This window comes from Onychomys torridus, chromosome 1, assembly GCF_903995425.1.
Source record: "Onychomys torridus chromosome 1, mOncTor1.1, whole genome shotgun sequence".
Taxonomy (NCBI): Eukaryota; Metazoa; Chordata; class Mammalia; order Rodentia; family Cricetidae; genus Onychomys; species Onychomys torridus.
This window is the reverse complement of record NC_050443.1, coordinates 119,520,041-119,544,513: the sequence shown is the minus strand read 5'-3', so window position 1 is coordinate 119,544,513 and position 24,473 is coordinate 119,520,041. Positions and strand designations below refer to the sequence as shown.

The window sequence follows — 24,473 nt, the reverse complement described above, 5'->3', positions numbered from 1 at the left end:
CAAAGGATGAGTCCTTCCTACTCACAGGAGAGGCTCCTTGAGTGTCCACCTTAGCCCTCTGTGTGGTGGTAGACACACATTTCCTCCACACACATCACCTACACACAGAGAATATGTGTTTTCTGATGAATGAACTGTGACTTGCATCAAAAATGTGATCCTTTTGGTCCCACTAGCCTCCCTCAGGCCCAAGCAGCAGCCTCCTGGGAGCTCAGAGGCCATTCCCTGACTGTGCAGGAGCTGGAAAACCCTCTCTGTCTGGTCACTGGAAGATGTTCCTCAGCCATCGGCTAGGCAGTTCTCTGGTCTTTCATCAGTTGATGTAGGTCTTGCACTGTTCCCAGCCTTGGGAACTGTGGCATTATCAAGATGCTCACCCTATCTGTGCAGTTGTTGACAGCTGAGGGCAAAGTATCCTGGCACTGCTCTGTAGGACCATCCAGCTTCTGCAGGTTTCCAAACTGCACAGGGGTCAACCTGGTGTCTGCAGGAGAGAAAGCTCACAGTCAGGAGATAGACTTTCTGAAGTGGCTATCAGGGGACTCTATCTGGAACACACACAGATGACTCACAGAGACAGACAGACAGACAGACACACACACACACACACACACACACACACACACACACACACACACACACACACACACACTTCCCTCCTCAATGTCTCTGCAACACCCCCTTCCATGTCCCTCCTGGACTTCCTTGATTCTCTGGCCCTTGGGACCACCTGGCCTGAAGACTCAATGGCACTCACTGTGGGCGTAGAACTCATTGACAGCTGGGCGCCCGTTGAAGTCACCGCACAGCCCACACGTCTGGTTGGTATATTTGGAGTCCAGCTCCAGCTGAGGGTGAGACAGAGCAACTCCAGCCTCAGGGCTTCTGCTCTGGCTCCAGGGCCTATCTGGCAGCTTCCCACCCCACTTGCCCAGGGGACCAGAGAAGATATTCCCCCAATAGTCTGTAGGATCCCTATGATCGGGCCAGAGACTATAGGAGTTGTGGGAGAGCTGCAAGAGGGTGTGGGTGAACTGTGAGGATATGGGGGAGGCTGGGTGTGCTGTGGGAGACTGTGGGAAGCCATGAGTGACTCCGGGAGGTTATGAAATCTATGGGGAACTTGTGGGGTCTATGGAAACTAGAGTGGAATGGGGGTCTGTGGGAGACTATGCAGGGTGGGTCTGGGGGTCTGTGGAACTAAGAGGGATTATTATACGGCTGCAAGGGCCTGTGTAAGGCCTATATGATGTTATGGGGGATCTGCAGGGAATTGTGGGTGAATCTCCTCACCAGGGCACTGTCTTCATTCCACAGGAAGGTGAGGACCAGCCGGATGCTGACCTTCACATAACCACTGCTCTTCTCCATCAGAAGACCTGCACGGCTGTAGGGTAGCTCCACCCTAGGCAGAAAGTTCTGGTCTTCCCTCAGCAGCGTATGAGTAGGGGCTGTGTTCCCCACTCACTCTGCTCCTGACCCCTCCCCAGAGCAACAAGTGCAAACAGAGTAAGGTCCAAAGGCCTGGCTTGGACATGCTTCTCCTCAAGGCCCAACTCACCACCGTCCGTCCACCAGGACAGAGCCATTGGACAGCTCAATCACCAGCCCCTGGGTCCTGAGGACCACATGGGTGACCATGGGCCTGGAACCCTCAAGACCACGACGCAGCTGGATGTTGAAGTCCTCATAGGTGGCCCCACAGTGTGAAGAGAAGACATAGTTACAGAGACCAGGGAAGCGGAACATGTCACCGTCGAATGTCTTATAGTGGAAGTCACCCCAGGTGCTGCACACTCTTCCGTTGTGTACCACGTTTAAGGCTACAGGGAAACCAGATGGAGTCACCATGGAATGTTACCACTCCATGCCCAGTTACCCAAGGGACAACAGCCTGGGGCCAAGGCAATAATATCTTTGGAGCAGGGAAGCCAGCTACTCACAGCTATGTGAGCCAGCTCTCGGCTTTCCCACTCCCTCAGCTGCTTGAATAAAACCTGAAAACCCAGACCCATCCCTCCTCCCTTTCATTTGCTGCAGTCCACACACCCCAAGGTGGTCAACAGATGTTCCCAGGGCAAGTTCCAGACCCTGTTCAGAGCTGTTCAGGGGCCCCGCCCTATGTCAGCTTCAACCAGACTGTCAAGTCTGTCCCCACCCCATCCCTACCCCCCACCCCCATATACTCCTTGGCCTGGCTGGCAGTAGGTACTCTCCACTTACGGCTCATGCTGGGGAAGACAGTGATAGGTGGGATGAAGGTGACATGCTGGGTGGATGAGGACGTGGGAGCTGCAGGAGGAAGGCCAGGTCACACTGGGGATGTGGCTGTGGATATCCTCCCTGGCCACCCACCTTCTTCAATGCCCACCTCAAGGAAATCAGGAAGACCCAGACTAATAGGTTGCTTCCAGGCTATTCAGTTTCTCCATGGTCACCCCTGGACCTTCCCCCTGAAACCTTCTCCTGTCTGCCTAGGAGTTCTCCCTCTCTGAGATGCTCCTGTCTGTGTGTGCCCAGCACTGCCTTCAGGCAGAATAGACTAGTCAAGAGTCTCCATGCGATAACTGGTGTGGGAAGACTATCTGCCTGTTCCACCTGAGCCCCCCTCCCACTCACTACTGCCCCTGCCACCAGAACATGACTCCCCAACCCAGGGCCTGAGCCACATACCATTATATGCTTTCTGACCATCTCCGGTGAATTCTGGGTATTCCAAGCTCTGCTGTACCTGGCCCTGGATCTCTGCAGGAAAGGGGAACATGAGTCCAGAAGCCATTAGACCATGGACTGGCTCTGGTCCCAGGCCAAGGCCTTCTTGTAATCTATAGAAACCTGAACAGACTTGGGCCTGGTGATCCCAACCCCATCAGTTGTAGTACCTTTCAGTCACTAAACATTACCAAAGACCCAAGTGTCCTCAGGAGTTCTGGCCCTTCCAGACCAGTCCTTCCCCTGCAGTGGCCCTTGCCACCTGCACCTATGGAATGACACCTGGTGTTGCCAGTAGTAGGGCAGATGCTCCCAGTGGTTCAGGTTATCATCTGTTGGGAGGTGACTGTCAGCCCCATCACTTGAGTCCCTTGGAAGACAAAGGCTGGCTTTGTTAGGGAGAACACAGTTAGAGGTTGTCACGAGGGACACAGCAGAAAGAAACCTATGATTAGGGGCAGCCCCAGCCTGGATCTGTGGATCAGGCAGGTAGCATGCGGGGTTCAGTTCTTGGTGCAGGATGTCCACTCTCAGTGGCCTGGATTAGTCACTGCCTCTGGGCAAGGCCACCTCCACAGCCTAACTGCTAGAGGCCCAGGAGACAGCTTCAACCTCCACAACTCAAGCCTCCAAAGCCTGGTGGCTCCTTAAGGCCAGCACTTTGCAGGAGACCATGTCACTGCCTCTGGGCAAGGCCACCTCCACAGCCTAACTGCTAGAGGCCCAGGAGACAGCTTCAACCTCCACAACTCAAGCCTCCAAAGCCTGGTGGCTCCTTAAGGCCAGCACTTTGCAGGAGACCATGTCCCCCAGGCCTAGACCCAGATGGCTACTTGCCCCAGTGCCATGGGCATCTCGGCTTCCTGTTTGATTTTCCCAGCGTGTCCAGCTGACATTTGGAAACCGCAGGGACCGTCCTGTGCATTAATCCTTCCTCAAGGGCCCCGCTTGACTGCATTCCCCAGAGGGCATGGCCTCTTCCTCTGTCCATTACTAACCCCAGATCCAAAGCCTCTCCCAAGTGTTCCTGGCCCAGCCTGTCCTCTGCCATACCCTCCACCCCAATCACTGCAGCTCTATGGCAGTCCCCCTTGGGCTGAGATCTCTCTCTCTCAGTCTCCACTTAGCTAGAGAGTTGTCAGCCACCCATCCCAGCATCTTGGTCTGGGTTACCACTTCTCATCCAGACAAGAACCCAACCCCCTTAAGTTGAGGGCCCAGACTCTCGCCCTTACCCTAAGCACAGCTGTCACAGAAGCACACTCCCCGCAACCCAGGGCTTCATTTTGCCCTTCTCAGGTAAAATGAGTGGGGAAGGAGGGATGCCTGTTCACCAGGTAGGCTCAGCACTCTGGTGGACAGGACCTGACAGGAAGAGCCACATTATGAAGGGATATGGCCCAGAGGAGCAGTTACCAGCCAGCAGGTAGCCTTGGAAGCAAGAGGGACAGCCAAGGCCTCTTTAGCTCTCAAAGAATGGGCTTTGGGGACACCACCCTCCCTCACTGTCTTCCCTCACAGATACAGGAAGCCTGGATCTGGGGTTCCTCCTGCTCAGCCTCCTAGTCTAGGGAGCAGATCTTGGGGAGGTCATGGCACTTGGAGAGATTCAGGCCAGCTCTGCCTGCTTGCTGCTGAGCCCTGTGGGGGCCATCTTTCCAATACTGTTGACAGTATTAGTACTGCAGCCTTCTCAAGGACAAGCAGGCAAGGAAAACAGCCTAGCTGACAAGGGTCCCACAGTTCACCTGACTCAGCCTTGGGTTCAGACTACAGCTCTGGGTATCATATCCATCTGATCTGGCTCCAGCCCTAATATCTGGAGGTAGAATCCACCTCACCAAGGAGGCCCCAGCCTCAATGAAGATCATCTTGGTACTTGTGACCCCAGCAGTGGGGGGTGAGGGTGGGGAGCAAGGCCTGTCCTAACTAGAAGTCTCTGTCTCTGCTAATTCTGATATGGCACTCTCTGACTCAAAACAAAGACCTCTGTGATCCTCACATTCCTCTCCCATTCCTGCTCACTTCCAAAACCAAGACTGACGTGGGTTTTCCACCAAGGTTCATACATCGAGGCTTACAGGACTTAATTTCTTCCAGATGCCTCCATCAAAGCCAGGCCCTTAGGCTACTGACACAGCTAGAGTGTGGGACATAGGATCCAGAGCCCAGAGAACTGCAAGGCCTGAGACCACGGTGTTGGGGACAGTGGGAGTTGCCTGTCATCTCAGGAGGGGAAGACCCCCAGGTAGAAGTCAATTCTCCAGGAAGATGGTTTTTAGAGGGCAAGGGGCTTCAGCCTTACCTGCTGGCCACACCTTGAGCAAAGCCACAGAGGCCCAGACCAGAGCCCAGCACCAGATCCTGCTGCCCATCCTGGGGCCAGCACAGAGGGCAGGCAGGAGGGACTGAGACAAGGCACTTGCTCCCTGGGGGCCTGGACTTATGTAGCCGAAGGCCTTGGCTCAGTGCCCAGTTCCTAGGCCATGTAAGGCACTGTCTACTCGCTACACAGCCACGTGTGTTTGCTCTTGGGGAGGGGCCATGGCAGGAAGAGGCCATGGAGGAGGAAGGATTTGTAGCGCTGTGACACCAGACAGAGTGCCCCCACCCCCTGCAGCTTCTGAGAATTGAGAGGGAGTGGACGGGGCAAGGAAGGGTCAGCACTTGGCCAGGGGGTGGAGCTGGCTACTCTGGATTCAAAGCCCTGGACCTATGGAGTGAGTATTTGTTCAAACAGCCCCATGTCAGCTCTTCTGGGGGCCTGGACAGTACAGGGATCAGGGTCAAAGGGGCAGCAACCTTGGCTTGTGTTTGTCCAGGAGGCTGACCCCAGATGCTCAACACTGAGTCCCAAAAGAATGGACAAAGATTGAGGGTGGGCCCACTCCTCAAGGGCCCTCCCTCAGCCTGAAAAATGGGGGCCAAGCAAGGGATTCTGATTGTGTTCCATATGGCCATGGATCTGGTAGGGTCCCTGTTCTATATAGCATCTGGGGGTCCAGGGAGGAGGGGACCCCTCACAGACTCTGAGAAAGGATCCATCTCTGGGTTCCTATCTGCTGCAGAGCTCAAGCCTATAGTGAAAATGAGGTCCAGTGCTGGTTTTGGCCAACATAGGTCACAGACTTCCCTGTTGGACTCTACCTCTTCCCGGGGCCAGCTTATTAACCCCAACCTTGACAAAGGCCTTGACAAAGGAGATGACCAAGGGTCCCAAAGGCCTTGGACCTTCCTGGGGCCTCAGTTCATGGAACTGGTGAACCCCATACCAGGGGAAGAGTGGGGCGAGGGAATAATTGGGAGTTTCCTGACCCTACTGCCCACCCTGAATGGGAATTCCAGAGGCTCAGATCTCTCAGTTGTGTTGGTTGGGTTTCCTGAGGGTTGTGGGGAGCCATTTCCTTGACCATGAACAAACCCACCAATGCCGTTTCTAGGATGCTACAAAGAGCAGGATGTTCATGTCTTAGCACTGCTTTCCTGTTAGATGCACACAGAATATGTTCACATCCCTTCTCTTATAGCCTTGCAGCCACCAGCAACACACACCAGATCTCAGCAGCCTGAGAAAGTTCTGAGGGGTGGGCCAGGTTGGGGGAGTGGCATAGTGTTCCAGTGACTTCAGTATCCTGGAAGTCCCTCCCTGACTGCCCCTGCACTTACCTCTCTGAGGATAACTTCCTAGAGATGAAATGTTGGGAAAGGGAAAAGTCTTTATGAAAAGCCTTTGAACTATCTCACCACCAAGAGGTCAGCTGCCATCAAACAACAGAACTCAGGTAATGCTAGTAGGGATGTGGGGAGGCAGGAACCCCCGATCAGTCAGCGGACAGCCAAGTGGGGCCATCCTGACACTTAAGTAAAAATAGAACTACTATATGGCCAAGCAGTTCTACTCTTAGGTACATCCTTAGAAAAAGAGAAAACAGTGACTAATACTGCCACCCCTGATCTAGTGACCTTGTCCATGGCTGCTAGAACAGAGGTACCCCAGGCATCTGACAATGGCTGAGCGAGTGATGGCCCATCCCTACAGTGGAATACTATACAGACTTTTAAAAAGAGGGCCTTCTGATACCCACCACAACCTGAGTGGACCTTGAGGGTCCTGGACTCTAAAGAGAGACTCCTGCAGGATCCCTCTTCTAGAAGGACCCCAGAGTTGCCTGAGGCAGAGACAGAAAGTAAGATGGGATGCCAGAGGCTGAAGAGTGTGTCTTTAGTGGGGACAGGGTGGCTGCAGGGAAGATGGAAGGTTCTAGAGGTGGATGTGGGTGGCTGTTCACGCTGTTGAGCTGCAGCCTGGGATGTAGTCAGGGTGGATAAAACCGTGTGGACTTTATCTCAATAATGATGTCAAGAGTCTGCTCACATTTGCTCCTGGCATGGCAGATGCCCCCAGGTTCCTGGGTGGGCTAAGGCTGGCTGCCAAGTTGACCCCTGTTTTCCACCTTTGCAGTTTCTTTAATGCACAGTGCATATGTATAGCATGTACAGCCTATGGCTGCTGCTTAGAAACCTAGTGTTGGGTCTGGTATTACACACCAGACCTTTGTTGTGTATGCTGCCCACCAGAGTCTTCAGATCTGCAATGTCCTCTTTCATGTCCAGCTCCACTTTCCACTGCTAAATGGTGCTGCTGAAGGACCCCCAGAGATGGTCTGGAGAGTGGTCTATGTCCCCTTCCGAGATGGTCTGTGCCACCAGCATGGCTTGTGTAGGCCTCAGCTGCAACCTGTGCTCCTTGGCCTTCCTACCTGCTCACAGGCTGGGCAACAGCTGGTGTTCAATTGCACTTAATTCACTGATAAGCTGGTCTCAACAGGAGAATCCTGCAGACTCCCACCTCTGGAGTGCCCACTGCCTGGGCAGCTGGCTGCCTTACTAGTTTCTCTCCCCTGCACAGGACCTGGCACCCTGTGTTCACTGAGCTGGGCCCAGCGGGCCTCATCCACCCCCAGCTCAGGTGATGTTGCCAACTCCTGTCTATCCTTACTCAGAAAAAAACCCCACTGTAGCCTTTGTGCCCATAGGCAGCACACGGTAGGTACTCAATCGATGCACATACTGCACTGGGGAAGATGTAGCTCCCACCCAAGTCCTTTCCTTGTTCTGGCACTGAGCACATCTCTGGGGACAGAGAGTGACAGCTTGTTGGGGTCGCAGCTGTTGAGACATCCCGGATGTGGTGGCCATGCGGCCTGTTTGCACAGCCTTTGGAGTTTACCTCTTCACAGTTGAAGGAGTTGGAAGCTGTGAACAGGGAGGAGAGGGACAGAAGGGCCATGGTTGTTCCTGCTTGGCAGGGCTGGGGGGAGCAAGTGGCTGGCCAGCCGCCTCCTGGAGTGCAGCGTGTGTGTGTGGGTGCCTCAGCTATGCCAGGAACCAGCCCTGTGGTTTTGACCACAGAGCCTGGGGCGGGACCCTGTCCTTCATCCTGGCCTCCGAGCCCAGGGCCAGCCAGGACAAAGGGAACTTCACTGGGCCACACAGAGCTCAGGAGTGAACATGGTCCCTATGGACAAAGGTTCCCCAGGGCCACAGAGAGCCCATGTTGACTCATCCTAGGAATATTGCTTCTTGGTTTAGGCACGGTCGGGCTCATGTCCCCAATACATTCAGAGGTTCCTAGCAAAACCAGTCTTCAAGAGGCAAGAGATGGAAAGTACTTGGCTTTCATGGACTCCAAACTCCAGCTGTCACCACACATGCTGCACAGTGACACCAGAGAAGGTATTGGGGTTGGACAGGTCCCCCTAACTCTAACAACCTGGTCCTTTGAGCTGTCATCACATGGGATAGGCTCGGTATGCACCTCCAACTCTGTACCCAGGCTTCAAGAGTCTGCCTGGCTAACCTTGCCTCCTCCAAGGACCTTAATCTCCCTGGCCTCCACCATGGACCTCAGGCAGATGCTTCCTGGTCTATTTGTCTTTCCCTCTGTACCCTTTTTCTTACTGATGACCTAGGTGTGAGCTGGTGCTGACCCAGGCAGGGGTATGAGAAGATACATGGGGTCACTTCAAATCCTAAAACAAGGCTGGGCTCTTAGAGATAGCAACACAGTTATCCAGGAGCCAAAAGAAGATCACCCTGTTGTATGAAGGCTGGTGGGTAATAGGCAGCCTCCTGAAGATTAGAGAATGGTGACACCAGAGATTATGCATCAGGGCAAAAGCCCTAAGGCAGGGATTGGCTGGTTCAGGAAGCCTTTAAAGGTATGTCTAGGACTGGAGCACAGAGAAAGGAAGCAAGACAAATGGGCAGGTCAGGTAAGGGGCATTTCAGGGTTTTTCTCTTCTCTACTTGGAGGAATTGAGGATATTAACAGGAACATTTAAGCAGACTACATGACACTTGAGTGTGGTAAAATGGATCTAACATAAAATTCCCCATGTTTCCCACATCTAAACATACAGCTCAGGAGCTTGAAGCATGTTTACAGTGCCATGAAGACATCCTTACCATCCTTTACCTCCAGAACTTCCCATCTTTCCAAACTAAAACACTGTCTGATTGAACATGAACTATCCATCTCACTTCCTCCAGCGGTGACAACTCTTCTGTTGTAGTTTGAACATAATTGGCCCCCATTTCATAGAGAGTAGTACTATTAAGAGGCATAGCTTTCTTGGAGTGAGTATGGCCTTGTTAGAGGAAGAGTGTCACTGTGTGGGGGGGAGGGGGATTTGTGGTTTCCTATGCTCAGGATACCCCCTAGTGTGTTAGTTGACTCCTGTTGCCTGCAAGATGTAGCACTGTCAGCCCCAGCACCATGACTGTCTGGAAGCTGCCATGCTCCCTGTCATGATGGTAATGGACTGAACTTCTGAAACTATAAGTGAGCCACCTCAATTAAATGTTTCCTTTATAAGAGTTGCCATGGCCATGGTGTCTTTTCACAGAAATAGAAAACCCCTAACCAAGAGAGAAGTTGGTACCAGGAGTAGGGTATTGCTGTGACAGGCCTCACTATTTTTTGTTTAGAGTAAAATGGGTTTGGCAACTGTGGATTAGAAAAGCAGTGGAATGTAGGAGCATGGAAGACAGTGGCGCTGAGTGTGATCTGATGAACTATGGAGTGCTCGCGCAAGAGGTCCCCAAGGAGAAGAATGTTAGTGTGTGGCCTAGAGATCATTCTTGTGATATTTTGGTGAAGAAAGTGGCTGCCTTTTGCCCTTGTCTGAAGAGTCTGCCTGAGGCTAAAGTGAAGAATTTTAGATTAATTCCATTGACAGAGGAAATCTCAAAACAGCCTAGTATAGACTCTGTCGTGAGGTTACTATTGGTAACTCCAATGAAGATTTATAATGAAAACGAGCAATCTGAGCAGGATAAATTACAAAATGAAAATTTTGAGGAAAAAAAGAGCACCAGGAAATAGAATAGAGCTAAATACTGTGTTCAAAGAGATAAACAGATTCAGAAAGGGAATAAAGGTAGTGGTGACCTCAGGGCAAGATCCCAACAGCTAAGTTTCCAATTTGTAAAAAGGAACTAAAGAAAAGCTTGGAGTTGGATGGGGTGGGGCACACCTTTAATGCCAGCACTGAGAAGGCAGAGGCTGGCAGATCTCTGGTCTACAGAGCAAGTTTTAGGATAGCTAAGCTTAGGCAGTGAAGGACAGGAAGTTGGTGAAGATGTATTTGAACTAGGGGGCCATGTTCCAGCCCCAGTAAGCAGCAGAACTTGGCAGCTTCAGCTGAGTGGTTCTGGCTTTAGAGTTAAGGACAGAAGAAATGGGTTATGGAATTTGCCTCTGTGACTAAAAAGGCCACTGAATCCAGGCATGTGTCAGGAGTGTTCTGTGGTATTGTGTTCCCAAAAATATTGTACAGGCAATAAATTTATCTGAGGTCAGAGAACAGACAGCCACTAGAAAAGAGCCAGAAATGGTGGCTCAAAAATGGGTCAGAGCAAGCCATAGCAGAAGTTGGGTGGTGGTGGTGCATGCCTTTAGTCCCAGCACTTGGGAGGCAGAGCTAGCCGGATCTCTGAGTTCAAGGCTACTTTAGAAACAGCTAGGCATGGTGACACAGCCTTTAATCCCAGAAATCCAGCCTTTAATCCCAGGGAGTGATGCAGAAAAGTAGAAATATATATATAAGGCATGAAAACCAGGCACCAGAGTTAGTTAAGCATCTGGCTGGTTTAGCATTCAGGCTTTGGAGCAGCACAGTTCATCTGAGAGCCATTGGGATGAGGACTCAGAAGCTTGCAGTCTGAGGAAACAGACCAGCTGAGGAACTGGCGAGGTGAGGAAACTGTGGCTTGTTCTGCTTCTCTGATCTTCCAGAATTCACCCCAATAACTGGCCTTGGGTTTGATTTCATTAATAAGACCTTTTAAGATTGCTACTACAGTGTTCCTGAATGGAGGCTTAATAGAGAGGCCATTGTGTGAAGCTGTAAAGTTGAAGCCTGGATTGCCTTGCAGAACTCAAGATATTAGAGATGTCAGAGCTGTGAGACCCTACAGGAGAGCTGCTAACAGGGAGTGGAAACAGCCTAAGAGAAAGAAGTGTGTTGCAGTTAACAAAGCTGAAAGGAGTTGGAGATCTGAAGAGCGTTTTGACATCAGACACAGAGATGTAGAGTTTGGAGTTTGCCCATCTGGTTTTCAGTCTTACGTTGGTCCAGTATCTCCTCACTATGCTCCCTGTCCTATGTTTTGAAATGGTAATATATATCCTGTGCCATTATATGTTGGAAGTATGTGATCTGCTTTTTTATTTTGATTTTTACAGGTGATTACAGTTAAGAGATTGCATGAATCTCAGAAGAGACTTTGAACTTTGGACTTTTAAACATTATTGAGACTGTGATAGACTACAGGGAGTTTTGAAGTTGGACTAAATGCATTTTTCATTATGATATTGTTATAAGCTTATGGGGGCCAGAGAGTGGAATGTGGTAGTTCGAATGAAATTGGCCCCCATAATCTCATAGGGAGTGGCACTATTAGGAGGTATGGCTTTGTTGGAGTGTGTATGGCCTTGTTGGAGAAGTGTGTCACCGTGGAGATGGGCTTTGAGGATTCCTATAATCAGGATACCACCCAGTGTGTTAGTTGACCTCTTATAGCCTGCAAAATGTAGCACTCTCAGCTTCAGCACCACATCTACCTGCATGACTCCATGTTCCCCATCATGGTGATAATGAACTGAACCTCTGAACTATAAGCCACCATCCCAAGTGTTTCCTTATAAGAGTTGCTGTGGTCATGGTGTCTTTTCACAGCAATAGAAAACCCCAACTAAGATATCATCCTTCATCTCCTGATGCTCCGGAGGCCTCATAAGAAGATACTTGAGCATGTGTCCTTTTGTGACTGGTTCAATTATCTTAGTATGTTGTCCAGAACATTCATCCATGCAGTGGTATGTGATAGAATCTATTCTGTCTTTAATAGTCCATTGTGTGGTTGGTCCACACCTGCCTGTCCAGTCATTTGTGATGGACATGCTTGACTTGCTCTAGCCTTTGGCTGCTTTGAGTAACAACACCACCACAAATACTGACGTCCAAGTATCTGAATCAGTACTTTCTAATGGTTTGGATAAAGACTAGGAGGGAAGCTGCCAGGCGGGTAGGATGATTTTGCATAGTCTCTCTGATGAACTTTCTGAGCACCCTACTGATTCTTTTTCTCTGAAGTTGTACCATCTTAGAATCTCACCAGGCATGTGTGAGGCTCCTGCTTATCTGTAACTTTTCTAACCCTGTACTCCTAATTTCCCCCCTGATAACAGCCATTTGGTTGGTGTGAGGTCATGTCTCACTGTGGCTCAGTTTACATTTCCTTGTCTGTGGCTGACAATGAGAACCTTTCATGTACTCACTGAACCATCATACACTTTCTTTGAAAATATCTATTTGCGTCCTTTGTCTATTACTAACCTGAATTTCTTGGTTTTGTTTCTCCCCACTGTCTATTATTGTTGGTTCTGTTACTCAATATTTTATATATTCTAGAAATTGATCATTTATCTAGCATGTGATTGACCATTTTCCTATTCTGTGCTTGTCTTTTCACAGTTGAAAAAAGAGGATTTATTTTTATTTTATGTATACAAATGTTTACCTGGGCATACATCTGCACATGTGAGCATGCAGTATGCTTGTAAGCTGAAAAAAGTCACCAGATCCCCTGGATCTGGATTTACATATAGTTGTAAACTGCCATGTGTGTGTTGGGAATCAAATCTGAGTTCTCTGCAAGAGCAGGTAGTGATCTTCCCCACTGACTTTGGGTTGGGGCTCTGCTTCAGGTGATAGAATGCTTGCCCAGCATGCAGAAGGCCCTGGGTTCCATACCCAGCACTGCATGAAGTAGATATGGCAGTGTAACACTTGGGAATTGGAGACAGGAGGATCAGAAGTTCAAGGCCAACCTCAGTGACTTAGAGAGTTTGAGGTCAGCTTGGCTACATAAGGCAGCATCTCTGAAAAAAGCAACAGGTTTTTAATTTTGATGAAATTCTACTTTTCTGTTTCCTTTCATTCCCTGAGCTTTGGCTCCTGAAATCTTTACACCTGTGTGACATGTGACATTGGCTATATAAAATTGGTACAAATCAAATAATTACTGATGATAAATCATAAGGAAAGTTATTTAAAAAGAATTCCTGGATATAAATGTAAATTTATCAGGTATTAAAGATAAAAAGCAAATTTACATACAATGAGATGGATTGCTTGGGCTTTTACTAAATATTTAATTTTATTTTAATTGTATATTTGTGTATCTAATTTGTGTATTTAATTATGGATGTGTGTGTATGTGTGTTGTGTTCAAAGGCCCAAATAGGGTGTCCAGTCCTCTGAAGCTGGAGTTACAATGTGGTTATGAGTCTCCTGGTGTAGGTAGTAGGAAATGAACTCTGGTCCTCTAGAAGAGCAAGAAGTATTCCTAACTACTGAGCTGTCCCTCTAGCCCCAATATGTTTGTTTATTTTTGCATAAAGAATTGCATCTTGGCTGAATATTTCATACTGCAAGACATAGAACATCTTTGATGTTTTTTTAGAGCTTTGATTTTAAAATAGTCAAAACTTAGAACATTGCTTTACATAATTTACATAATTTACATGATGTACAATCTGGGTATGGTGGTGATTTTTTTTTTTTTAATGGCAGAGATAAGTGGACTATGAGTTCGAGGCCAGCCTGATCTATATAGAAAGTTCCAGGTCAGCCATGGCTAGGTAGAGAGACCCTGTCTCAAACAAAAGCTCTGGGGTAAAACATTATCAAACTCAATTGTTTGAAGGTTCTTCTGTTTTCTCCTAAGCCCTTCATAATATTGGCTCATTAGCTCTCATATTTATGCCCTTGATCAACTGGGAGATCATCGTGCTGCTGATGAGAGGTAAGGGTCCAGGGTCCAGCTTCACTCTCTGGCTTCTGTCTATTTCTATCTACCCAGTTTTTCCAGCACCATCTGCCAAAAAGACCCAGTGTTCTTGACACACAGGTCAACCATCAATAGGCAACAAGAGCCTGTGGTGATATATTGTGTACCCTAATAAAGTTTGCCTGAAGATCAGAGGACAGAACAAGCCACTAGATTAAACATAGGAGCCAGGCAGTGATGGCACACATCTTTAATCCTAGCACTTGGGAGGCAGAGGTCCATTTGGATCTCTGTGAGTTCAAAGCCACTCTGGACTATATGAGATTGACTCAGTCTAGGAGAGAAACAGAGCCAGGCAGTGATGCCACACACCTTTAATCCCAATACTTGGGAGTCACAGACTTTTAATCCCAGAACTAGGAAAGTTGAGACAGGAAATGATATGGGTGGGCAGAGAAATGTATATAAGGCATGAAGAGACAGAAACTAAAGCCTTTCAGCTAGAAGGCTTTTCAGGCTGAGGAGTCCTAGAGGTAAAAAGGTGTCTTGATCCTTTGTCTCTCTGATCTTCAGGCAAATTTATTAGGGTACACAATATATCACCCAAAGAGCCTGCCTCTGGGTGCTCAGTTCCAGCCCCTGGCTATATATCTGTCCCCATGATGGCACAATGCTGTTTTGGTTGTGAATATTATTCATTTTCTATTACATATGAATATATTATACATACTATTTTTACATATCTAGAACTGTCTTGGAATCTCCTGATATAAAATATGAATTTAGGGTAGCTTTCCAACTTATCAAAGAAGATACTGTTGTGTGCTGTGCATGTATGTGTATGTGTGTTTGCAAGTATGTGGATGCACAAGCGTATGGAGACCAGAAGTTGGTGCCAAGTATCTTCCTTGATGGCTCTCCATTCACATCTTGAGCCATGGTCTCTCACTGAACCCAGAACTTCCCACAGCTAGTCTAGTTGGCCAGCTTGTGCCAGAGATCACTCCTGCCCAACACTTCTGTGGGGACAGGGATTCAAATGTGCTCCTTACACTTGCAGAACAAGTATTTTAACCCTTGAACCATTTCTCCAGTCCCCATCATTGGGACACTGATAGGGATGGTATGGAATTACAGGTCCTTCTGAGCAGTGTTACAACAATATTGTCTTGAAATCAGCAAATGTGAGTGTTTTCCACTTTGGCTACTTTAGCTGTGTTCTTAGCATTGCCTCTGACTGAATTTATTCCTGAATATTTTATTCTTCTTGATGCCATGCAAATAAAACTGTTTTCTTTTTAAACTTTCTTAACATTTTTATTGTGTGTGTATGGGCGTCTGCTACCAAACTCCTTCTATGAGGCTACTATTACCCTGATTCCTAAACCAAACAAAGATGCAACAAAGAAAGAGAACTACAGACCGATCTCCCTCATGAACATTGATGCAAAAATACTCAATAAAATACTGGCAAACAGACTCCAAGAACACATCAAAACAATTATCCACCATGATCAAGTAGGCTTCATCCCAGGGAAGCAAGGGTGGTTCAACATACGTAAGTCCGTCAATGTAATACACCATATAAACAAACTCAAAGAAAAAAACCACATGATCATCTCACTAGATGCAGAAAAGGCATTTGACAAAATCCAACACCCCTTCATGATAAAGGTCTTGGAGTGATCAGGAATACAGGGAACATAGCTAAACATAATAAAGGCAATCTACAGCAAGCCAACAGCCAACATCAAATTAAATAGAGAAAAACTCAAAGCAATACCACTAAAATCAGGAACGAGGCAAGGCTGTGTGGTTGTTTTAAGGACTGCCAGATTAGCTTGGCTAGTATTTTGTCAGGGGCACTTTTTACATCAAAATTCATAATGGGATCCTAGGGGTCTCAGCAGTTACAAGTGAGCACGACTCTTGAAGAAGACTATAATTCAGTTCCCAGCACCCACATAGGTGGACTCACAGCTACCTATAAGTCCTGGTTCGGGGGACTTAACACCATCTTCTGGCCTCTGGGAAAAAAACTACATCTCTCTCTCTCTCTCTCTCTCTCTCTCTCTCTCTCTCTCTCTCTCTCTCTCTCTCTCTCACGCACACGCACATACACAAAATAATTAAATAAACAAATAATCTTTTTAAAAAATATTCATCAGTGTGGTGGGCTGGAGAGATGGCTCAGGGGTTAAGAGTACTTGGTGCTCTTGTAGAGGACCCAGGTTCTGTTCTCAGCACCCACATGACAGCTCACAACTTCAGATCCAAAGGATTGGATGCTTCTTCTGGTCTCTGTAGGCACTTCAAGCATGTGGTGCACACATAGATGTACAAAAATTTTTAAATCTTTTTAAAAATTCATAATTAGATTTTCTATACTGTGGTACCTTCCTCTGGCTTAGATGTCAGGGTAGTTCTGTCTTCATAGAATAATCTAAGAAGTGTCCCTTCATTTTCAGTAACTTAGAAGAGTTTGAGGAGAATTGCTATTAATTCTTCCTTAAACATTTGATAAATGTGCTGGCTAGGTTTATGGCAATTTGACACACACTAGAGTCATTTAAGAGAAGGGAACCTTGACTGAGAAAATACCTCCACCAGATTGGCCTGTGGCAAAAGTCTATGGAGTATTTTCTTAATTAATGATTGATGTGGAAAGGACCAGCCCATTGTGGATGTGTCACCTCTAGCCAGGTGGTCCTGAATGATACAAGAAAGAAGGCTGAGCAAGCCAGTAAGCAGTGCTCCTCCATGGTCTCTACTTCAGTTTCTGCCTCAAGGATCCTGCTCAGAGTTCCTGCCCTGACTGCCTTCAGTGATAGACTGTGATGCAGAAATGTAAGTAAAATCAGCCCTCTCCTCTCCCAAGTTGCTTTTGGTTATTGTGTTTTGTAGTTCGTTTTATTTATTTATTTATTTTTACTCTTTGCTCTTTAGGGGCCCACCACCCACTCCCAAATAAATACATAGAAACTTGTTCTTACTTATGAATGCCCAGCTTTAGCTTGGCTTGTTTCTAGCCAGCTTTTCATAACTTAAATTATTCCATCTACCTTTTGCCTCTGGACTTTTACCTTTCTCTATTCTATATCTTTCTTTACTTCTTACTCCATACATGGCTGTGTGGCTGGGTGGCTTTTTTTTCTCTTTTTCTCCTTTTATTTATTCTTTCTGCCTGGCAGCCCCACATATACTTTCTCCTGCTTTGATATTGGTCATTCAGTTCTTCATTAGGCCAATCAGATGTTTTAGGCAGGCAAAGTAACACGGCTTCACAGAGTTAAACAAATGCAACATATAAGAATGCAACACATCTTTGCATCATTAAACAAATATTCCATGGCGTAAACAAATGTAGCATATCTTAAAATAATATTTCACAACACTGCTTTATCACAGGCAAATAAGGAGTGATGAATTCACCAGTAAAGCCATCAGGTCCCAGTGAGCTTTGCTTTCTTCAGAAGGTTTGGATTCCTCACAAGATCTGTACCAGGTATGTCTATTCACCTACAAGCTCCTTCACAGGCCAACTGAATATGTCTAGGAATTTGTCCATTTATTCTAGATTATCAGATGTGTTGACATACATTGTTTATAGTGTTCTCTTTATCATTTTTTATTTCTGTAAGTTGATAGCAAAACCTTTTTTCCTAATTTTGGTAGTGGTAGCTTGACTGCTTTTCCATCTCCATAGCCAATCTAAACTGAGATTTTTCTGTTCTTCTCAAAGAGTCAGTCACCTTTGCTTCTTGTGGGTTTTCACAGCAATTATCCGTGCTCTGCTCTGTTAGTCACTGCTCCAACTTCCAGTGCCACTTCCCATTTGCTAGTTTTCAGCTGCCTTTGCTCTTCTTTCCTTGGCTCCTTAAAATCCAGGGTTGTGTTATGAGGTGAGACTTCTCTTTCTGATGATGCAGGCACTCTGTTGAGGAATACTAGTGAAAAATGCCATTGCCCACAGACAACAGGGAGCAGTCTAGAAAAGATGATGCCCATATTTCCAAGAGGTGGGGTGGGTAGTTTTTGGTTATTTGGTAGGTTATGGATGTTTGTTATCATTTAGGGGAATATAGAATGAAAAGACAACTCTTTGGGGGGGGGGTGTTAAACAGGGTTTCTCTGTGTAGCTTTGCACCTTTCCTGGAACTCACTCTGTAGCCCAGGCTGGCCTGCAAACTCATAGAGATCTGCCTGCTTCTGCCTCCTGAGTGCTGGGATTAAAGGTGTACACCACCACCTATCCTGAAAAGACAACTCTTAATCTCAGATATTTTGCATTGGCATGGATTTTGGAATGTTGATACAAATTTAAAATTATTTTTTATACTGTATATGTATTTATACTCTTGTGTGAGATATTGTGCATATGCAGATCATTCAAAAATGCAATGTACAATTAAGAGATGAGGCTAGTACTTAATCTATAATAATCAAACTTGTAGTCACTTTAGGTATGTTTTCAAGGTTAAACAAGTATATTTTAGACAGATGATTTTCAAACACTTTAAAGACCTACAGAATATGACATTTAAGATGTTTAATAACCTAAGGTTTTTCATGACAATGAGACACATCTGCTTCTGGCAGCACCAATTTACTTCATAAAAGGATAGCAAGCATTGAAGAAACTCCATATGGAGTTTGCTTTCAATGTGACAAGTTTATCCATCTGGGCAAGAAGCTGCCCTTGCTTTGACTGCTGACAGTATGCCGTACAGACTGGACAAGTGGGACACAAGAAAAAGACTGTTGAACTTTGTCAAGACAAAGCAGGAGAGTCCTTCAAGATTACTGCTTCACAGAAGAGTCTACCAGATATTCTGTAGGACACAAAGGAAAATGACTGACAAACTTTGCCAATATGAGGTAGAACATCCTACAAATTTCTTGCTTCATAGAAAAGTCTTCCAGATATTTTTGGCCTGTAGCCTGAAGATGGATGCCCCAGTGTTGCAGAGGAACTTTGTGTGACTGTCCAGGCAGCCAGATGTCTCTGTTGTTAGATCCTTCTAGGATCTTTGATGGAGTTAAAGACTAAATAACTAGAGTTTCAGTTTCCTTAGTTGTGATAGAAAGTAAATTAGGTATGAAACTTTGGAGTCACAAAGATGGGATGGATGGTGGAGTGTTTTCTCTGAATTTGCTAAACACAAATGGACTGAATATTGTAAATGTAATTCTTACCTGATAACTGTTTTTGTTGTACATAGTTTCATTATGTTAAAGTTAAAACTTTTCATTTTATTTAGACAAAAAGGAGAAAATGTTGTGGAACATTATTTTAAGATGTGTTACATTTGTTTATGCTATGGAATGAATATTTATTTAATGGATGCAAAGTTGTGTTACATTCTTTTATGTTGCTTTTGTTTAACTCTGTAAAGCTTTGTTACTTTGCCTGTCTAAAACACCTGATTGGTCTAATAAAGAGCTGAATGGCCAATAGCTAGTTAGGAGAGGAAAACAGGTGGGACTAGTGTGCAGATAGAAAAAGTAGGAAGAGAAATCTAGGGAAGAAGAACAACAAGGATAGAGGATCAAGAGAAGGAGGAGAGGAGGATGCCAGGGCAACCACTCAGCCACACACCCAGCCTTGGAGTAAGACAGAAAGAAAGATATATGAAACAAAGAAAGGTAAAAAGCCCAGAGGCAAATAAACATAGATAAAGACAAAAAGGATAATTTAAGTTAGAAAAGCTGGCTAGAAACAAGCCAAGCTAAGGCCAGGTATTCATAATTAAGAGTAAGTCTTTGTGTATTTATTTGGGATCTGGGTGGTGGACCCCAAAAAGGTTAAAAAAAAAACAACTATAGCACCCAGGGCTCTGTTTCCTTTTTATTCTTTTTAAAGGATGACTTACAGGAATTTGCTGGAGACCTGCTTTGGCAGGGTGATTCAGGTCCCAAAGAGGATGTGTGGAGTTGGCAAAATGGGGGGGGGGGGTAAGGGAGTGCAGGGGGGGCATGGACATGATCTGAGGGCGAATCAGGATGGCTACCAGCAGCTTTTAATTGAAAAGAGGCTACACTTTTTATACTCTATAGCTTCACATAGGGTTAAGTGGGAGACAAGGGGCATGTGAGCTGGGGTGTGGCTTGAGATCAGTGGTTGAGGAATCTAGCATTGACCTTGACAATAGGTACCAGTCTTATAATAATGGAAGGACCATAAGTTCCTCTGGCTAGAGATAAGGATGTCTCCCTTTTTAGTGAACAGGAACTTTCCTCAAGCCCCTGAGGGAATGGAGACCCTCATCCAAATGTCTGACCTTGGAAAAAGGACTTCTGGGGAGCAGACACTATACTACAATTTCTTAGTCTTACTATATGGGCCTGTTCCCTTCACAAGGCTCCCAAAAGGGAATGTCCTGATGTCTTACTCTTTTCCCATTATACAGTACCATTCTGACTTCTCTACATTTATTAACTAAACTCTTGACCTTTATAGCCTCAGGTTCTGGGTCTGAATTGTAGGTGTTTTATCCTTGGGATCAGGTATGTCTCATAAATCTCTAACTTTCTTGCTCTTGGTGGAATTAGGAGGGCATGATGCCATTTCTGGTCCTGTGGTGGTGGAGATTGTTTCCAAAGAATTATTTTGTTTAGAGAGGCTACCATTGTACAGATTCTTAGCCTTTACCAAAGCCCACACAAAATTTCCCAAGGGTAAAGGCATTAATATTGAGAATCATTAAAATGAAAGTAAAAAGGTACTGGATATGTGTGGTCTGCAATGTTGAACCATGCTGGAACTTTGTCCAGCAGCAGTAGTTGCCATGCAGTCCACACAAAGAATTGGCTCTCCTTTTCCATGCTGTGGGCCCCAGGGATTGAACTCAGGTCCTCAGGCTGAGTGGCAAGCACATTTACACACTGCTGACTTGCTGACTCTCCTCCTTACTCTTGCTTCTGTCTAATGTTAAGTTTGGGTGTGCTGTGGTTTTGTTTGTTTGTTTGTTTGTTTGTTTGTTTAGCTCAGCATTGTCTAGTTTCCTTTGGGATTGATCTTTGGCCTACTAGATATGTAAGAGTGTTGTTTCTAATTTCCACATTCTTGTAACTTGGGGTTTTTCTTCTGTTGTTGGTTCCTAATTTTATTCCTTTATTGTTGGAACACATACTTAGTGTGGTTTTGATCTACTTTGAAGATTTATTTTATATTATTTAAAAAATGATGTATATGTAAACATGAATGCAGGCCAATGTGGAGACCAAAAGAGGGCATCAGATCCCCATGAACTGAATTTACAGATAGTCATCCTGGGAACCAAACTCAGGTCCTCTGCAAAAGCAGTATGGCTCTTTGCCACTAAGCAGTATTTCTAGCCCCTGATTTCTATTTCTTAATGTTTATTAACTTTTTTGTATGCTAACATCCAAAGTAATATCCAAATTGGGGCATCTCCAGTGTGATATGCAATCTTATCAACCTGATGGGATTTAGATTGCCACAGAAGCAAATCCCTGGGCATGTCTGCAATGGAGTTTTTAGATGAGATTAACTGAGACAGGAAGACCCACCTGGGGCAGCATCATTTCATGGACTGGGGTCTTGGGCTGACTAAGAAGAAAATAACAAGCTCAGCACCAGCATTTATCTCTCTGTTTCCTGACTGTGGGACCATGTGACCAGCTGCCTCCTGTTGCCACTACACTCCAGCTGTAAGCCAAAATATACCCTCCCTTCCTTAAGTTGTTTCTTGTTAGGTATTTGACCCAGCAATGAGAAAGGTAATGGATACATTCAGGGTAGTCTGTGGAGAATGTTCCAGAGTAAAATGTGGCACCTGCAGTGTCCTGTGTGTGCATGTTGGGTCCAGGCTCACAGTCTTGTTTGAGTCTTTCTGGATCTTCTCTGTCCTTGATCTACCTATTATTTGAAAGTGTGATATTGACATCTTCTGACATCATTCCCATCTCTCCCTAAATTCTGCCAGTTTGCTTCATGTATTTTCAGATTCTGTTGTTTAGTGCACATACGTTCATAGCTGTTCTATCTTCTGTTGAGTCATTGCTTTTATTAACACATAATGCCTTTATTTGTCTCATATGAACTTTTGTTCCTAATTAGCTTTAATTGTCAACTTGGCACAGCCTAGTCACCTAAGAAGGAAGTCTCAATTGAGGGATTGCCCAAATGAGATTGGTCTGCGATCTGCATGTCTGTTGGGGATTATCTTAATTGTCAATTGATGTAAGAGGACCCAGCACACTGTGAGTGGCACCATTTCCTGAGACAACTGTTTGAGTTCCTCCCCTGATTTTTCTTAATGATAGACTGTGACATGGAAGTTTAAACCAAATAAACACTGCCTTCCTCCAAGTTGCATTTGGTAAGAGTGTTCTATCACAACCTAAGGTAAACTAGAACATTTTTGTAAATTGTCTTGTCTGACTGTGTGACCCCCTCATCGCCCCCTGCCTTGGTTATGATTTGCAAAAACTCTCTTTTCCTTCACAACAATTGAAGCATGCTTGTATCTTTAGTACTAAAAGGAAGGTCCTACAGATGCCCTTCAAGTCTGGTGAGATCAGCAGTTTGTCATCAATTCTGCCTATCTCTGACTGCCTGGGGGGGGGGTTAAATTCATTCACATTTAAGGTAATTATTAATGAGGATATCTTTCTGACCTCCCAAGCTTCTGATGATCATCTTTTACTGATTTTCATGAGAATCCTTTGAACACGATAAATCATTCCTCTCTTGCTGCTTTCAAGATTCTTTCTCTGGGGACTGGAAAGATGGCTCAGCAGTTAAGAGCCCTTGAAGAGGTCCCAGGTACCTTTCCAAGCACCCACATGATGGCTTAGCAACTGTGTGTATCTCCAGCTCCAGGAACTCTGATACCATCCTCTGGCCTCTGTGGGCACCCTCATGTGGCATACACACACACACACACACACACACACACACACACACACACACACACAGAGAGACAGAGACAGAGACAGAGACAGAGACAGAGACAGAGAGAAATTGGGATCATCTCTGCCATATTTGCTGTCTTCTGGTCTCTCTGCTCCTCACACTGTTTGTTGCAGTCTTTGGTGTTTAGTTGGACTTCTGAAGTGGCACTCTCTGATACCCTTCTTATCTCCTTTTTCATGTTTTTGTAGATGAGTGCTTGCTTCCTTAGTTGTGTATAACACCCTAAAGACGTAATCATCTCAATTAATGCCAAATTAACTTGAGTTGCATGAAACTCCATCCATTGTCTCCTAAGTTACTGGTGTCATAATTTTATCTTTATAACCTTGTGTACTCAGTAATTTATAATTGTTTTATGCATCTGTCTTCTAAAGCCTGCTGAAAATACAAATGGAGTGATGGAGTTACAAACCAAAATTATAACAATACTGGCTTTTGTATTTGTCCACGTATTTAGTTTCACGGGAGATATTCATTTCTTGGCCCAGCTTTAAGCTGGTGTCTAATGGCCTTTTCTTTCAACCTGGGGACCTCTGTAGCATTTCTTGCAGGGTGGATCTAGTGCATACTTCAGCATTTGCTGATCTGAGAATGTCCTTACTTCTCCCTATTTTCTGAAGGGCAGTTTTGCTAGAGTCTTGTCTTCTAGCCCAGCATCTGAACCTAGCCAAGGTTCCTGACAGCTTACCCTTTGTTTCAATTTCCTTGTTTCTTTATATGCCTTATGATTCTTATATAATATTTTTGTTAATTTCTTGAGAATTTCATACATACATACAATGTATTTTGATAATATTCACTCCCCACCCTTCCCTCAAACTCCTCTCAGATGCATGCCCTATCACCCCACCCATTCACAACTTCATGATCTCTTTTTTTTCCCTTTAACCTATGGAATCCAGTTTGTACTTCCCAAATATGCTTGGATATGAGGCCATCAATGGAGCATGTTTGACCTACCAGGAGCCATATCTTGAAATCAGTTTTCACTAAACTTTGCGGTTTTTATGTTCAAAGCCAGGATTTCACTGTAAGAATGTTGTGACTCTAGAAATCTGAAATCTAGTTCTGCCTTCAAGTGTTTGTTGTTCTTTTTCTTCTCCTTCTTTAACATTGTTGGAGGTTTCTCTGTCAATGGGCGATCCCTGTGTCTTTCTTAGGGACCTCTTTACTAGGTAGCCTCCCTGAAGTTGTGAGTTGCAGTTTGGTTATCATTTGTTTTACATCTAGTATCCACTTATGAGTGAGTACATACCATGTTTGTCTTTCTGAGTCTGGGTTACCTTACTCAGGATGATATTTTCTAGTTCCATCCATTTGCCTGCAAGCCTCATGATGTCATTGTTTTTTCTCTGCTGAGTAGCACTCCATTGTGTATATGTACCAAATTTATTTATCCATTCTTCAGTTGATGGGCATATAGGTTGTTTCCAGGTTCTGGATATTATAAATAATGCTGCTA

The 24,473-nt window shown here is 45.5% G+C and overlaps 1 protein-coding gene across 1 annotated transcript in view; it reads right to left on the bottom strand.

The window, feature by feature from the left end:
- The window catches only part of Muc5b (mucin 5B, oligomeric mucus/gel-forming), a 33,558-nt gene extending 28,471 nt beyond the window's left edge, over positions 1–5,087 (bottom strand). Inside the window, exons 1-7 of the mRNA XM_036177804.1 lie at positions 5,018–5,087; positions 2,674–2,745; positions 2,224–2,292; positions 1,562–1,823; positions 1,294–1,405; positions 758–848; positions 378–484 (exon numbers count right to left, since the gene is read on the bottom strand). Of these exons, the coding sequence (XP_036033697.1) occupies positions 378–484; positions 758–848; positions 1,294–1,405; positions 1,562–1,823; positions 2,224–2,292; positions 2,674–2,745; positions 5,018–5,087 (783 nt within the window). The remainder of the gene's footprint in view (positions 1–377; positions 485–757; positions 849–1,293; positions 1,406–1,561; positions 1,824–2,223; positions 2,293–2,673; positions 2,746–5,017) is intronic.
- Between the last annotated feature and the right edge of the window lie 19,386 nt (positions 5,088–24,473).